The 16,921-nt window shown below is 51.1% G+C and overlaps 1 protein-coding gene across 2 annotated transcripts; it reads left to right on the forward strand.

The window, feature by feature from the left end:
* The first annotated feature begins 276 nt into the window (after positions 1-276).
* WDR97 (WD repeat domain 97) lies at positions 277-13,289 on the forward strand. Of its 2 annotated transcripts, XM_065399765.1 has the most exons (6): positions 277-371; positions 1,895-2,060; positions 3,157-3,231; positions 3,838-4,031; positions 6,075-6,136; positions 12,833-13,289. In XM_065399765.1, exons 1-6 carry the CDS (start codon positions 295-297, stop codon positions 13,033-13,035), a joined length of 777 nt encoding a protein of 258 aa, XP_065255837.1. In that variant the 5' UTR covers positions 277-294; the 3' UTR covers positions 13,036-13,289. The 2 variants fall into 2 exon arrangements, with proteins under 2 accessions (XP_065255837.1, XP_065255839.1); XM_065399767.1 differs by lacking the exon at positions 6,075-6,136 and having other exon boundaries at positions 12,833-12,919.
* The last annotated feature ends 3,632 nt before the right edge of the window (positions 13,290-16,921 follow it).

Genomic DNA, 16,921 nt, shown 5'->3' on the forward strand with positions numbered 1-16,921 from the left:
CATAACAGTCCGGGTGCCTGCTGCTTCCTGGCTCTCTGCTAGAGAGGGAGGGTCTCAGCAGCCCTGACTCACTATCTTCAGTAGCACATCTGGCTGACACTGCTCCATCGGCCAGCATGCTGCCATGTGAATAGGTTTTTAGTGTTCTTCAGTTGCTAGTCCCAGCCTGAGCCTCCAGGCGTCCCATGGGGGAAGCGACTTCCTTGCTGGGACTGGGGCAGGCTAATGCTCTGTCTTCTCTCTTCTCAGGAAAAGACTCAGAAAAAGTTTGTCCTGACCTCCCTGAATGCCCTCATGGCCTTCTGGCGAGACAGTAAGGAGCTGCTGCTGGAGCTTATGGCATACTTCCTGCACAGTCCCGTCTCCAGCAGGTGAGGGGCTGGCTGCAGGCAGGGTGAAGGGAGGGCTGGGAGTATGGAGCCATGCACTCCATCAGTGACCTCAGACTCCTGCCCTCCATGACAAGGGTGAGCTTTGGGCTCCGTTCCTGGGGGGCACTGGTTGCTCTAGATGAGGGAAGTCTGGGTAAAGTGCCTCGCACCAGGATTGTACTGCAATCCCAGGGCTGGAATCAGCGTGCTGCACTCATAGGCTATCCCAGGACGGTACCAGCCAAAGCCCTCCCGTGCCTGTTCCCCCGAGCAAAGGGCTGTGTCGGAGATCCCGGGGGGTGCAGCATTCGATCCAGTGAGCGGGCAGGGAGCTGAGGAGTAGCCAGTGCTGCTCAACAGGGTAGCTCCTGTCGTGAACAGATTCCAGCTGTGGCTAACTCTGCGCCCCTCCAGGACAGAATGAGGGCAGGCCCAGGTCACCTCTCTCCCCTCGGCTTCCTCTCTGCCTCTGTGCACAGTCTCCCCGCCCTCGGCGAGAGGATCCTGTGCAGCCCCAGCTGTCCGCGCCCCTGCATCGAATCCGGCGTCTCCCTCTCGCTATCATTTATTGACGGGGAGGGTCATGGGCATGCAGGTGCTACTGGACTCACTCGCTCGTAGGCGATGCCCATTGGACCCTGTCGGAAGGAGAAGAGCCCGTGCCTTGGAACTCAGCCTCTGTGGGGTGGGCCTGGGGGGCCTTTGCTTCTGGGTTAGCCCCTGTCCTTAGGGGAAGCCAGCCAGCTCCAGAGCAAAGGACAGCCTGCAAAAGGCTGGGCACGTTGCAACGCTCCGAGATGCTTGGGGCTGAGGGCTCAGGCTCCAGCCGGCGTGTAGTGAGAGAGGGACTTGGAGACCCCCTGACAAGCAGTGACCGATTTAAGCCCCCATCCCCTTGGTCTGAGGATCTGAGTTCTGGCTGGCCTGGGGTCCAAGAGCGCTTTGGTTCACATTTCCATCTGTCAGGAGGAGCCCACCCCTGGGGAATGGGGCAGGCGGTGCCGGAAGGAAGTGGGGGTGCAGGCAGGGCGTGAGGCTGGCCCCCGCTGCCCTACACTGCCCCGTGTGTTTGAATTTAGCACGCTGCCACGTTACATGCCAAGATGTGAGCTGAGACGTCCCATAATGCATAGCGTGGCTCGGGGCTAAACTTAACCCCCCGGGGCAGGGCGTGGGCCACAGAGCAGGCAGTCGCTGAGGGAGCTGGGCCCACGAGCCATCACGGCTCGAGGCCACGGCAGAACCACTTCCAACCCCCTCCTCTAAAGGGAGGAAAGGGTCCCCCCCCACACCGCTGGGCCTGTCAGGTGGTGGGTACATGCAGCACAAGCTACTCGCAGCCTCATCTGTCCCTGGGGGCGTCAGTCTGATGCTGCCAGAGGCTCGCACCACAAGCCAGCTCGCCTGGCCACCCGGGGACGTATCGGAGCTCGCTGAGCTGCGTCTGATTAAAGCTAGTTAGCATCAGCTTCCAAGGGGAGGGACAAACGTCCTCCAGACGCTGATTTCTCCCTTGCTCTCAGGGGGTCCATTAAGGCTCTTTTCATAGAGCTGGGCCTGGAGGATCCGCACAACTATTTCTACCAGGAGATGGACTCTTGGGATCTTTCCAGGGAGAAGCCTGTCACCAAGGCAGCGCTGAGGAGACTCTGCGCACAGTGGCTTGAAGGAGTGATGCAGGATTTCCAGGTGCTGCTGCTCTGTCACTCGCAATCCCCTTTCCACCCCTCCCGCCTAGGGCTGGGCCCGGGCTGCAGGGAATGTGGGGTTAGCTCTTCAGCATGGGGGGGGGGGGGTCTGTCCACTGCACGGCCCCCCAGGGGCTCTGAGCCCCAGGGGAGATGGCTCAAAGCAGCGGCCAGGCAGGGACCCCAGTGGGATGTCGTCTCTTCCCACTGACAATTCTGCATGTGTGATAACCAGCGCGCCAGGAGCAGGGGACGGAGCTCCCGGGGAGTGGGGGAGCAGGCGTAGGGCTCGTCTACACTTGAAATGCTGCAGTGGCGCAGTTGTAGCGCTTCAGGGAAGACGCTGCCAATGGGAGGGGCCCTTATTGTCGGCGTTAATCCACCTCCCCGAGAGGTGGTAGCTAGGCCAAGGGGAGAATTCCTCGGTCAACCTCACGCTGTCTGCGCCGGGGTTAGGTCGGCATAGTAATGTCTCTCTGGGCTGTGGGTTTTTCACACCCGACCGACATAGCTAGGCCAGTGTAGGTTTTAAGTGCAGACCAAGCCCTAGAGAGGGGGGCTAGTTCAGAGAAAGGGGAATCTGCAGAGCTCAGAGGCCTGGCTGTGCCCAAAGCAGCTGTGCCCACAGGCTGCCCTCCTTAGTCCCTCCTCCGACACGGGTCCTCACCTGGGGGCTGAAAATCTTATTATATAAACGTGCCCAGCTGAGTCCTGCTGCCACTATAGACTCCCCATCCCCTCTCTGTTTGGATGCTCTGTCCAGATCGGGAGCTTCTGCAGCAGGGCCCTTCTCTTCGGCCCTTGGCCTGCAGCCCCAGCACACTGCTGGTGTGATACGAATGATCATCACAGTAATAACGTGTCAGGCAGCGAAGCAGAAAGGGGCTGGAAAATTTCTGCTTCAGGGTCTCACAGCTGCTTCCTTCCTGATCCTGGCCTCCTCCTGCCTGTTCCCGTGTTTTCTGCACCGCGGCCTGCCCGCAGGTTGTGGGATCAAAGCAAACAGTCCCAGGTTATATGAAGAGATTCTGTGAGTTTGGGGGTTGGTGGGAATGGGGAGGTTCAGTTTTGACTGGTTACGTCTCTGTTTGCTCCAGGATCACAAGAGCAGCACGTTGGAGCCGTTCCAGGCACGGGCGGGGAAAAGGCACTTCCCTGGCAGCAGCCCAAAGGTGAGGCCAGTGCCGCGGAGGTGTCTTCAAGCCAAGCTCCCGCTGCATGGCCCAGTGTCTCCCAGATGATACGTCTCAATGCCAGGACAAGCCCCACCATTGGCTCTCTGCTCCAGCTGCTTCCTCCCCTCCCCAAGTATCTGCAGCCTGAGCCCTTGTAATGTTGTAGTTACTGCTGCTGAGCGGTGCCAGTGCAGGCTGCTCCCGCAGAAGAGAGGAGGCATGACCCCACCCCTCCAGTTGCTGGCAGGATGAGCAGACCCACAAAGCAACGCCCATAGCTAGTGCCCCAGTAGTCAGAGAGGACGTGTCCTGAGGGCTCAGATACCATGGTGATGGTGCAGTATATGTATATTCATGTTGCGGGGCTTCTGCAGGATGGATTTTCCTGTCACTTTCAACGGATCTTTCTCCTGTGTAACGGAAACAGCCCTTTATACTGGATGTAACCACTTCAGTGCCACATGCACCTGGCAGAGGCTCGGGTGCCTGCCCGTCTCCCACATACAGCGTGTCCTTTGGAAGCACTGTCATGCCTGCGGCAGTATCTACGCTAGACAGGCAGCCCTTGCTGATGTTAATCGGCACCTGTCACTCCTTTTGCAGGCTAAGAAAGCTGCAGGGAGGAGCAAGGTTTCGCCCTCTGCTGGCAGCCCAGAGCCGTCAGTGGGGCCAATAAACGCAATAAACCATTTCTGTAAAGTGCAGATGAGGAGGGATTTGGAGGATCTCAAACAGCCAAACTCTGCTGGAGCACAGGAAACCAAGAACACGGTGATGGCCTTGCCTTCCCCTGGGAGGTAAGTTATGCAACAGGAGGAGCTTAGGAGGCCGGTGCGTGGTCACAGTGGCCTTGCTCAGAGGGCCTTGTGTGGTCATTGCAAAGGACTACAGCAATTTGTTCTTATAAACCCTGTAGGCAAAGTAGGTCACACAGTGCCAAGGATAACAGCATGCTCTCTAGGGTGCTGGGAGCAGCTGGAGTCTGATTGCTTTCTACTGCTGCTGTTCTTCCTTTTGTCCTGCCCAGAACAATGCTGGGTGCTTACCAGAGCCTGGCTCCAAGAGCCTGCAGTCTGCACTTGAGAAAACACGCCATGAGTTGGAGCAACACCCCGTTCAGACTTGGGGTTAAACTTGGAAGAAGTCCTAAACTTGTTCAGATGTGAAAATCCATACTTAAGGCACCCAAACAACCTTCCCTGAACCCTGCAGGGATGCAATGCAATAACGATCTCATTCTTAGTGTCAGTAGTGTTTGAAGCTTCGGGTACAGCTCCACTGCAGTCAGACACCCGCAGCTGGCCTGTCTCAGCTGACTCGGGCTCGTGCGGCTCAGCATAGACGTTTGGGCTCAGCCTGGAGGCTGGGCTCTAGGACCCTGCTCCCTTGTGGGAGCCCGGAGCCCAGCCTGAGCCTGGACGCACACACTGTGATTTTATAGCCCTGCAGCCCGAGCCCAAGGCAGCTGATGCTGGCCAGCCGCGGGTGTTTTATTGTAGTGTAGACGTTGGATTAAACTGATTTTCAAAGCGATATTAGGTTGTTTTGTTTTATTTTTGTTCATTGTGCTGTTCTCCCATCCCATCAGCTCTCTAAGCAGGCACATGACAAGGGGAATTTAACCAGCTCAACTACGCTGTGGGGCCAGCACTTATTGGTACTCTGCCTGGTTCTGGGATGTTGAGCCTAATGCTATCATCATCATCATCACTGTTTCTTAGTGACGCTGCTGCTGTCACTTCTTGAATTAGCGCCTGTGTGTATCTTAAATCCAAGTGAAGAATATCTCCTCTAGTGTGTTCTAGCTTTTCCATGAAGCAGTCACTCACAGTAGCAAGAAATTGTTTCTCTAAGCTTTGTCCCATTGTGCCATGGGACCAAAGTTCTCCTTGTCTCTGGTCACAAAAACAAGTGAGCATGCAGTGAAATGGAAAGGTGAGACATTCAAAACCAAGGAGAGGAAATACTCATTCACACCCCACGTGTGAACAGCCTGTGGGTCTCTCTGCTACAGGAAGTCATTGAGGCCAGGATTCAAAAAGGGATTGGCTATCATTTATACTTATATATATATAACATTTCTATAGCTATCAAAATATCCAGGGTTGTTTTGATTAATGATAACAAATTCTGGAGTGGGCATTAGACCTCCTGCTTCAGGGCTTAAGTCAATCTCTAGCTATCGGAGACCAGGACAAGACCGAATGCGGGGGGCAGATTATCTCACATCCGCTTCTGCGGGGTTCTTACGCCTTCCTCTGAAGCATCCAGTGCTGGCCACTGGCAGAGGGAAGATTCTGAACTATCAGGTGGGCCTTGGTCTGATCCAGTCTGCCAATTCCTATGTTCCCAGGCATGCCTTCATCTGATCCTTTATTCTGGGCCACACCATCCTTCATTGCATCCCCCTCCATTTGCCACTAAGGACCATGCCTTATGAGCATAAAATGGAGCAGGTTGCAGCCACCCACAAAAGGTGTGATTGATGACACCTACTGATCCCAGCATGCAATGCTGCATCTGTATCCAAGAGGCAAGGTTGGAGCATTGTGTGCTGGGGCCTGTGGTCACGACAATGCACTCGTCAGTAATAGGATAACAGTGGCTCACATTACACCGTAGGATTCTATGGGTTGCACTTTGGCCACCCCCGTATCGCACGCCATTTGATAAAACCACAGTGAGAAATCACACCTAGCAGCTTTACGGGGCGTGATGTCATACTACCAGCCAGGAGCAGGCCGGCACTCCTGGGTTTCCCTTCACACCCGCTGCCTTGTGTAAGAAAAAGAGTCTCCAGCACTGCAGAGTGCAGAGAATAACGACTGTTTCTGTGCCAGGAGCCAGGCTATCTTGCGGCTAGGAGAGACCAACACTATGGCGCGAAGGAGACCATCCCAACGTAAGTAGTGGCTCTCACCACCTTCTCCCTGATTTTCTCTGCCTCTTCCCTCCTTGTAGCCTCTCTCTCTCTCCCATGTTAATAGTGACCTGAAAAACTTTTCACCAGTCAGGTGCAGGGTTCTGTATTGTAGCCTTAATCAAGATTGGGTCCCTGTTGTACTGGGGGCAGTACACCTAGGGGGACACAATTCTTTCCCCAACAAGCGCACAATGCAGGTTAAGACCAGACACGACAGTGGGTGCACCAAACCAGCCAACCCATGGGCATGGGAGGGGAGATAAAAGGGTTGCACTGATAGTAATAATTCAACAAGGGTTACTTACGAAAACTCGCTGGGTCACACCTGGATAAGTTAGGTTTTTTTAAAAGGATGTGAATAAACAAACGAAAGTTCCCTGCTGCCCAAGTGACTCACAGCTGGAGTGGGAGTCACACATCTGCCGCTGACTTATGGCTGACTTAGAACAACACTTCCTCAGCTCTCGTCTCCTAACGCCCCTACTCTACTTGCGCTACATTGATGACATCTTCATCATCTGGACCCATGGGAAAGAAGCCCTTGAGGAATTCCACGAGGATTTCAACAATTTCCACCCCACCATCAATCTCAGCCTGGACCAGTCCACACAAGAGATCCACTTCCTGGACACTACAGTGCAAATAAGCGATGGTCACATAAACACCACCCTATACCGGAAACCTACTGACCACTATACTTACCTACATGCCTCCAGCTTTCATCCAGACCACATCACACGATCCGTTGTCTACAGCCAAGCTCTAAGATACAACCGCATTTGCTCCAATCCCTCAGACAGAGACAAACACCTACAGGATCTCTATCAAGCGTTCTTAAAACTACAATACCCACCTGCTGAAGTGAAGAAACAGATTGACGGAGCCAGAAGGGTGCCCAGAAGTCACCTACTACAGGACAGGCCCAACAAAGAAAGTAACAGAATGCCGCTAGCCGTCACCTTCAGCCCTCAACTAAAACCTCTCCAGCGTATCATCAAGGATCTACAACCTATCCTGAAGGACGATCCCTCACTCACAGATCTTGGGAGACAGACCAGTCCTCACTTACAGACAGTTCCCCAACCTGAAGCAAATACTCACCAGCAACTACACACCACACAACAAAAACACCAACCCAGGAACCAAACCCTGCTACAAACCCCATTGCCAACTGTCCACATATCTATTCAAGGGACACCATCATAGGACCTAACCACATCAGCCACACCATCAGAGGCTCGTTCACCTGCACATCTACCAATGTGATATATGCCATCATGTGCCAGCAATGCCCCTCTGCCATGTACATTGGCCAAACCGGACAGACTCTACGCAAAAGAATAAATGGACACAAATCAGACGTCAAGAATTATAACATTCAAAAACCAGTCAGAGAACACTTCAACCTCCCTGGTCACTCAATAACAGATGTAAAAGTGGCAATTCTTCAACAAAAAAACTTCAAAACCAGACTCCAACAAGAAACTGCAGAACTGGAATTAATTTGCAAACTGGACACCATCAAATTAGGCCTGAACAAACACTGGGAGTGGATGGGTCACTATAAAAACTAAAAACTAATTTCCCCCGACTGCGACTCACACCCTTCTTGTCAACTGTCTGAAATGGGCCACCCTGATTACCACTACAAAAGTGATTTTCCTCCTGTTGATAATAGCTCACTTCCACTTTTAATTGAATTGTCGCATTAGAACTGACCCCCCACTTGGTAAGGCAACTCCCATCTTTTCATGTACTGTGTATATATATTCTGCCTACTGTATTTTCCACTGCATGTATCTGATGAAGTGGGTTTTCACCCACCAAAGTTTATGCCCAAATAAATATGTTAGTCTCTAAGGTGCCACAAGGACTCCTCGTTGTTTTTACATCTGCTGCTGGTGTCACACATTCTCTCATGCCAGCTGGAACATCACACGCTAGCGGGCCGCAGGCAGTGATCAGAGTTTCCCTTCAGCTCCTCTTCCTGCCCACAGGAGGCCGCTTCTCCCTGTTCGCTCAGTACTGCCCAGCCCAGGGAGGGTAGGAAGTGGGGAGGAATGAGTAACCAGCACAGCTCTTCAGTGGGCCTTGTTCCAGCCCCTCTGTCACGCAGTGAATTTCACTCTGCCTGAGTGTGTTAGTGCATCAGTGTGTTGTAACTCAGGCTTAGGAACAGTGTGACTTACCCTTCTGAATTGTTTTATGCTGAGTTTATTCGGGGCTGGGGGTGGGGGGAGAAGAACCAATTAAATGGTTGCTCCTGTCGGTTGCATCTTTGGATGGGTGGCTTCGTAACTATGAAGAACCTTAATACAAAGACCCTCCTTTGTCCTATGACTGCAGAGGTGTTATCTGTCCACTTCATCTCGAATGGTCTCTTGTAACATGTGTTAACTTCTTATGCTCATCAATCTGTTCCACCTTGTATTTAGCTGTGACACTCTGAATATCTTTCCCAGACCTGAAGAAGAGCTCTTTATAACTTTAAAAGCTTGTCTCTTTCATAAACAGAAGTTGGTCCAATAAAAGATATGACCTCAATCACCTTGTCTTTCTAATATCCTGGGACTGACACTGCTGCAACAACACTGCAAACATTTGAAAAAGAGTCATTTCCAAAGTTCCTCACTAATTTGGTTTATAGGAATGGAGAACAAAGCATCAACAGCAAGCAGACAGTACTTCAATGAATCCTGAAACAACATATATGAGCAAATGCATCATCTCAGTGTTAGTGTCCTATTAGGTTGGACAGTGACTTATTAGATACTAGCATGCATGCTGTGCTTATCCTCTTATTTCTGGAATCGCTCACCAATGTACTTACATTTAACATCCTTGTGGGGGAAAATACCAAAGAAGTCAACCATGAAGTAGCATTTAACTTCAGAAAGGGGACTTACACAAAAATGAGGAAGCTAGTTAAATGGAAATTAAAAGGTACAGTCAGAAGTGAAATGCCTGCAAGCTGCATGGAAACTATTTAAGAACACCAGAATAGAGGTTCAAACTAAACGTATACTCCAAATATAGAAAACAGTAAGAGGACCAAAAAAATGCAACTATGGCTAAGCAAAAGAGTAAAATAGGTGGTTAGAGGCAAAAAGACATCCTTTAAAAATTGAAAGTCATATCCTACTGAAAAAGAGAGAAAGGAGCATAAATTCTGGCAAGTCAAGTGTAAAGTGTACTTAGGCAGGCCAAAAAAGAATTTGAAGAGCAACTAGCAAAAGACTCAAAATCTAACTGCAAATTTGTTTTAGTACATCAGAAGCATGAAGCCTGCCAAACAATCAGTGGGGCCACCGGATGATCAAGGTGCTAAAGGAGCATTCAAGGAAGACAAGGCCATTGTAGACAAGCTAAATGAATGCTTTGCGTCAGTCTTCACTGCAGAGGATGTGAGGGAGGTTCCCACATCCAAGCCATTTTTTTAGGTGACAGTTCTGAGTAACTGATCCAGATTGAGGTGTCAGTAGAGGAGGTTTTGGAGCAAATTGATAAATTAAACTGTAATAAATCACCAGGACCAGATGGGATTCACCCAACAGTTCTGAAGGAACTCAATTATGAAACTGCAGAACTACTAACTCTGGTATGTAGCCTCTTGCTTACATCAGTCTCTGTGCCCGATGACTGGAGGATAACTAATGTAACACCAACTTTTTAAAAAAAGGCTCTAGAGGCGATCCTGCAATTACGGGCTGGTAAGCTTAACTTCAGTACCAGGCAAATTGGTTGAAACTATGGTAAAGAACAGAATTATCAGACACAGAGATGAACATGATTTGTTGGGGAAGAGTCAACATGGCTTCTGTAAAGGGAAATCATGCCTCACCAATCTATTAGAATTTTCTGAGCGAATCAACAAGCATGTGAACAAGGGTGGTCCTGTCGATACAGTGTACTTGGACTTTCAGAAAACCTTTGACAAGGTCAAAGATTCTTACGCAGAGTAAGCTGTCATGGGACAAGAGGGAAGATACTCTCATGGATCACTTACTGATTGATTAAAATATAGGAAACGAAGGGTAGAAATAAATGGTCAGTTTTCACAGTGGAGAGATATAAATAGTGGTGTCCCCCAAGGGTCTGTACTGGGACCAGTGCTATTCAACATATTCATAAATTATCTGGAAAAGGGGGTGAACAGTGAGGTGGCAAAATTTGCAGATGACACAAAATTACTCAAGATAGTGTCAGGGACCATGGATCACGAGCCCTGGTCCACTGGGGCTAGTCACTCCCACCTGCCACCCAAGTGAGCTGCTAACTGCTGCTGGAATAGCAGTTGAACTCTGACAGAAGACTCCAGTCCAGAGATCTGATTGGTTGGACACTGGGGGTCTTGACTGTTCCCCAGCTTCTCTTTAACTCAAGCACAGGAACAGGAAGTCCGTGCAACTGGGTTCTCCCTGCTTAGGGCTGCTTCCCCTGTGATACCTGCTCCTACTGCCTGCTAGTGATCTCCTGGTAACCTGACCCTGCCTATCTCCTGACACCTGACTCCTGGTTTGCTCTTTGGCCTGTCTCAGAGCCTGATCTCCTGGTAACCTGACCCTGTCTGCCTCCATACATCTGACTCTCAGTTTTGCTCTCTCGTTTGCCTCGGACTCTGACCTCCTGGGGTCTGACCCGTCTTGACTCCTGCTCTGAGCACTTGGTCAGACCACCAACGCCCCAGCTTGCATGGACCACTGAGGCTACAGGAATGGGTCTGGTCAGTAGAAAGGACCTCGTTAACCCTGCAGGAGCACTGGATGTGCTCAAGTGGGCCATCCATCTTCAGGCAGACAACGAAGCCCTGCAGGCCCGGATCGTCCAGCTGACCTTGGAGAACCAGCTCTTGCAAGAGCAAGTCATGCAGTTGTGTGTAGAAAACGCTGCATTCCAGACAGGGCTCGTGCAGCCCTGTTCCCGGATACCACTGCCGGAACGGTTTGATGGTAATTGCCAGTGATTCCAGGGATTTATAAACCAGTGCTGCCTCCTATTCATGATGTATGCTCAGTCCTATAACACTGACTGTGCAAAAATGGGCCTGGTCATCAGCCTGCTGTCTGGGGAAGCACTAGACTAGGCCGTCCGCGTCTTGAAGCGTGACAGCCCAGTACTGTCAAACTGGGAGGTCTTCCTGCAAGCCATGTCGGTATTTGTGATTGGGTGTTCACTTGCCCTGAAGGGGTTAATGTAGATTGAGAAGGGGGCTAATTAACCCAACAGGCCAGAGCTGAGGGGAATCAGGTGCCTAAGCAATCCCCTGACTGAATAAGGAAGCCCAGCTGAGGCAGAAGGAGCCAGGGTGGATTTATAAATGACTGGGCAACAAAATGGCAGATGAAATTCAATGTTGATAAATGCAAAGTAATGCATATTGGAAAACATAATCCCAACTATACATATAAAATGATGGGGGTCTAAATTAGCTGTTACCACTCAAGAAAGGTTCAGTGGCAGTCAAAAAAGCTAAGAGAATAGTAGGAACCATTAGGAAAAGGAGAGATAATACGAAAATACTGTATCATAATGCCACTCTATAAATCCATGGTATGCCCACATCTTGAATATTGTGTGTAGTTCTGGTTACTCCATCTCAAATATATATATATGTGAATTGGAAAAGGGACAGCAAAAGAACAAGAAAAATTATTAGGGGTGTGGAACAGCTTCCATACGAGGAGAGATTAATAAGACTGGGACATTTCAGCTTGGAAAAGAGATGACTGGGGGGGATATGCTAGCGGTCTATAAAATCATGACTGGGGTGGAGAAAGTGAAGAAGGAAGTGTTATTTACCCTTTCTTATACCACAAGAACTAGGGGTCACCCAATTAAATTAATAGGCAGCAAGTTTAAAACAAACAAAAAGAAGTACACCTCTACCCCAATATAACGCGACCCGATATAACACAAATTCGAATATAACGCGGTAAAGCAGTGCTCCAGGGGGGGTGGGCCTGCGCACTCCGGCGGATCAAAGCAAGTTCGATATAACGTGGTTTCACCTATAACACGGTAAGATTTTTTGGCTCCCGAGGACAGCGTTATATCGGGGTAGAGGTGTATTTCACACTATGCACAGTCAACCTGTGGAACCCGTTGGCTGGGGAGGTTGTGAAGGCCGAAAGTATAACTGGGTTCAGCAAATAATTAGATAAGTACATGGAGGATAGGGCCCTCAATGGCTATTAGTCAAGATGGTCAGGGACACAACCCCATTCTCTGAGTGTCCTTAAACCTCCGACTGCCAGAAGCTGGGATTGGACAACAGGGCATGGATGACTTGAAATTTCCCTGTTGTGTTAATTCCCTCTGAATATCTGGCACTGGCTACTGTCAGAAGACAGGTTACTGGGCTAGAAGGACCATTGGTCTGACCCAGTTTGGCCATTTTTATGTTATGTGCTGTCCTTGAGACAGTCATTTCTGGGGGACAGGGGTTCTCTAGTGTAAAAATGCAATCCCATGAGGTGCACCATTGGCAGTCTTAGGTATACATCATAAATGTATATATGAACATATAACATTTGGGTAACACACAGCCATCTATTTTGGCCATAGGTAGGAACACACATGATGGAAAGAAATAGCAGACACAGCACTATTCAGAACTACTGCATTTCGTTTTTATTCTTTCTCTTAATATATTTTTGTTTCTCCCTTCAAACACAGGTTTCTACCTTCCGCGCATTTTTCCACTCCCTTTGTTGACGGGATTTGTACATGCTATTAAATTGCCAGTGCCAAGAATCAACGTGAACCCATTTCCACCTGATTCTGACATGCCAGCATCACAAAATACGTTCATCTCCATGCATCAGAAAGTCCAGAAATATTTCATCCCAAAGTTCTCACTTGCAGATAGCTATCCCTGAAGCCATGGCTCACCAAGATGGCTCTGCATTGACCGGACTCCCAGACTTGATCATTAGCAGAGACCATTGAACGCAGAATGATAATGGGCTCTTCTAGGTCTGGCTATAAGGAAACTAAATAAACTATAGTCTATATATATGGTAAAGATGGGAGGCCCAGCTGAGAGTTATACACCAACATCTGGATGGAGCAAGCCACACAAAACAAAACGCACCGGGGAAATAATAAATGGAATCAGGATTGTTCTAGTCAATAGCTTCAGACTCCATTACTGTCTCCTCTTCCCTGTTCTTGAAATGTGATGGAGAATCATTGATTGGATATAGCTGTGTACCAAACTCCTAGTTCCATCAGCAAAAGGAACTGTGGCAATATGTGGGAAAGTAATCTCTGCTCCCATCCCTGCTTCCATCTGCAGAAAGGGGAAGCACAGGGCAGCAGGAGAGGCAGCACCTTCATGCATAAGATGACAGGAGTGAGGATGAAAACATACCCTGACCAGTGGGAGAGTGGAGTTTACAGTGGAGGCTTGTTGAGGCGCTAGATCTTGGGCAATATTCATCCCTGGTGTAACCTCACTGCAGTCAATGGATTACACAAGACGTGAATGGCCTTTCAGTGCTGACCTCAGCATTTTTTCTCAGGATCAGATCCCTGGAAGGGTGCTGTTATCCCCTCTCGAAAACATGATAGAGAAGCACTAGTACAACATCAGTTCTGGAGAGGGGCAGTAGTACAATCTATGCCCTGACGTGGTTGTGGGGTGTGACGGTGTCTGCATGGTTGGTCTTTGGGGGTAGTGTTTGCTCTGGGAAGCAGTGGTAATTTCAGGGAGGGGGCAGTGGCGAAATGGGTGGAGTGGCACAGCAGCTACTCTAGCGGGTACCACTTGGGAAAAATGGGGCATGAGACACGTAACTGCCCTTTGTCCTTTTGAAACTGTACCCCCGTGACTGCTCGGGCCATGCTTTGAAATTTGGATTTCACAAATTCTCCCTACAGTTCAAAGTAAGAAAGGGTTTGTAGTGAAATAAATGTGCCAAAAAGATCAGGGAAAAAAGTAACAGCCATTTTAATGCAACACTTAGCATCTTCAAATATTTATTAGTCTTCATATAACCAGATCACATTGAAAGCATTCAATCTTTAATCATTTCAAGGAACCAATTTCATCTTTATTGTTATTGTAATTAACTCACTCCTCTATCACTTCATTACAGGGTGCGAGATGGGGTGTTTTGCCTGAGGGGGGCGGGGTGTGATGCTGAGATGAGGCGGGGGTGGCTGGGGGGCAGAGGTTGCTCTGGGGCAGGTATGATATGGGGGCAGGTGATGTGGGGGTGTGTGACGCTGAGATGAGGCAGGGGGGCTGGGGGTCAGAGGGGTGATGTGAGGGTCAGAAGGGGCTCTGGGGCAGGGGGTCAGAGGGGGCGATATGGGGGCAGGAGGTGATGTGGGGGGGGTGACGCTGAGATGAGGCACGGGGGCTGGGGGTCAGAGGGGTGATGTGGGGGTCAGAAGGGGCTCTGGGGCAGGGGTGGCTGGGGGTCAGAGGGGGCTCTGGAGCAGGGGGGTGATGTGGGGAGGGGGTCAGAGGGGGCTCAGGGGCAGGGGGTGATTTGGGGAGGGGGTCAGAGGGGGCTCTGGAGCAGGGGGTGGCTGGGTGTCAGAGGGGGCTTGGGCAGGGGGTGATTTGGGGAGGGGGTCAGAGGGGGCTCTGAAGCAGGGGGTGGGTGGGTGGCTGACTGGGGGTCAGAGGGGGCTCAGGGGCAGGGGGTGATTTGGGGAGGGGGTCAGAGGGGGCTTGGGCAGGGGGTGGGTGTCTGACTGGGGGTCAGAGGGGTGATTTGGGGAGGGGGTCAGAGGGGGCTCAGGGGCAGGGGGTGGCTGGGGGTCAGAGGGGGCTTGGGCAGGGGGTGGGTGGGTGGGTGGCTGGGGGTCAGAGGGGGCTCAGGGGCAGGAGTGACGCTGTTCTGACGGGGTCTGAGCGTGGGGACCCCCCCCCAACGGGGGGCGTGGCTTTGAGTCTCGGTGCAGCCCGCTGCCGCCTTTCAGTTTCGATTCCCCCCTTCCCGCGCCGCCGGCCGCGCCCCCAAACCCCCAGCAGCCAATCAACGCCCGCCGAGCGCCACGTGCGCCGGTGAGAGAGGAGGGAGGGGCTTTGGCTGGCCAGCCCGGGTCACGTGGGACGCGGGCCGCGAGCTGGGCGGGCGCGGGAGAAACTAGCTGCGCGGCTGAGGCGCGAGCCGAGGCAGGCCTGAGCGCGGGAAAGCGCCACGCAGCTGGATCCGGTGAGAACCGCCCTGCGCCGGCGGGGGCTGGTTACCCCCGGCCTGGCTGGAGACGGGGCTGTCGCCCCCTCGCTTGTACCGGCGGCGGCAGGGAACGCGCCCCCAAGGGTCTGCATCTCCCTGACTTCAGGGGCGGCCCCGGGCGCGGGACAGCCCTGCCTGGGGGGCGGGACTGTAACAGAGCCAGTGCCTCAGGGACTGCCGGGGGGGGGGGGAGGGGATAGCTCAGTGGGCTGAGCATTGGCGGGCCAAACCCAGGGCTGTGAGTTCAATCCCTCAGGGGGCCACTTAGGGACCTGGGGTAAAAATCAGTCTGGGGATCGGCCCTGCTTTGAGCAGCGGGTGGGACTAGAACCTCCTGAGGTCCCTTCTTCCAACCCTGATCTTCTATGACCCACTGCATCGTGTCCCTTTGGCAACAGCAGCCCTTGCTTGCTTGGAAAGTGACTATTGGGAACATTTTTAATATATTGTAACTTCTTCTCATGTGTTTTTTAGCAGACAGAATCATTTGGCTGGCTGGCTCTCTGTGGACTGCAGTACTCACTGTCGCCAGAAGTAAGCTTATTCCTTTATTAAATAGCAGTAAAATATGTATGTTTTTAATACAAGGTATATAAACCCTCTTGTGTTGGGCCTAAGCCAGCCACTAAGTGTCAGGAAGAAACTTTTTCTTACCTCCTTGTTTGTCTTGGGTATTTAGATTCTCATCTCTCTGGGGTTGAGACACTCACTACCTGTTTGTGTGAGGTCTGATGATTTGGGGCCGCTAGGCATTGCTGTAGTACAAGGAATACAGTTATCCACTTTGGAGTTTCTTGCACTTTCCTTTGATACTTCAGAGACCGTAAACTGAGCTAGATGGACATTGGTCTACCCAGGTGTGGCAGTTGCTCTGTTCCCTCCTCTTCTGCTTTTTTTGATCCGTGTCACCTCTTCTCTCTCAGGGATGTGGCCACAGGTCTTCAGTGTGGGTCCTCATCAGTCTGTAGCTATAGGGGATAGAATTGGAACTGCTTGGACAGCTGATATGGGACTAGTCCCCACATTCTGGAGACTCCTTAGTTTTCTTCTGCCTCCTGTAGCATCTACTGCAAGAGAGAGAATTAAAAAACAAAACAAACAAAAAACACCCGGAAGAGTCAGTTTGTCTCCTGCCTGGAATTACTGTAACCCCTTCCCCCTGGCAGCTCAGACCAGGAGGATGGTAGAGAGAGGTCCAAATGGAAGACCAAAGCTATATTCCTCCTGCTCTGTATCCCTGCTGGAGGATGAAGAAGGAATGGCGTGTGCATTGTGCAGTCCAGCCTTCTCATCTGAAAGGTCAGAAAGGTTTTACTTTAGCCATCTTAATCTGTCCCAGGAGCTGGTTCCTCGCCTGTGGGGAGTCTGACAGCCAGGTTGTGAATGTCATAGAATCATAGAATATCAGGGTTGGAAGGGACTTCAGGAGGTCATCTAGTCCAACCCCCTGCTCAAAGCAGGACCAATTCCCAACTAAATCATCCCAGCCAGGGCTTTGTCAAGCCGGGCCTTAAAAACCTCCAAGGAAGGAGACTCCACCACCTCCCTAGGTAACGCATTCCAGTGCTTC

Source organism: Emys orbicularis, chromosome 2 (assembly GCF_028017835.1).
Source record: "Emys orbicularis isolate rEmyOrb1 chromosome 2, rEmyOrb1.hap1, whole genome shotgun sequence".
NCBI classification, from domain to species: domain Eukaryota; kingdom Metazoa; phylum Chordata; order Testudines; family Emydidae; genus Emys; species Emys orbicularis.

Coding starts and splice junctions, on each gene's coding strand:
- WDR97 (XM_065399765.1), top strand. CDS start 295: ATGGCCTTCTGGCGAGACAGTAAGGAGCTGCTGCTGGAGCTTATGGCA. Junction 2,061..3,156: donor GAGTGATGCAGGATTTCCAG/GTGCTGCTGCTC, acceptor TGTTTGCTCCAG/GATCACAAGAGCAGCACGTT. Junction 6,137..12,832: donor GCGAAGGAGACCATCCCAAC/GTAAGTAGTGGC, acceptor CTTCAAACACAG/GTTTCTACCTTCCGCGCATT.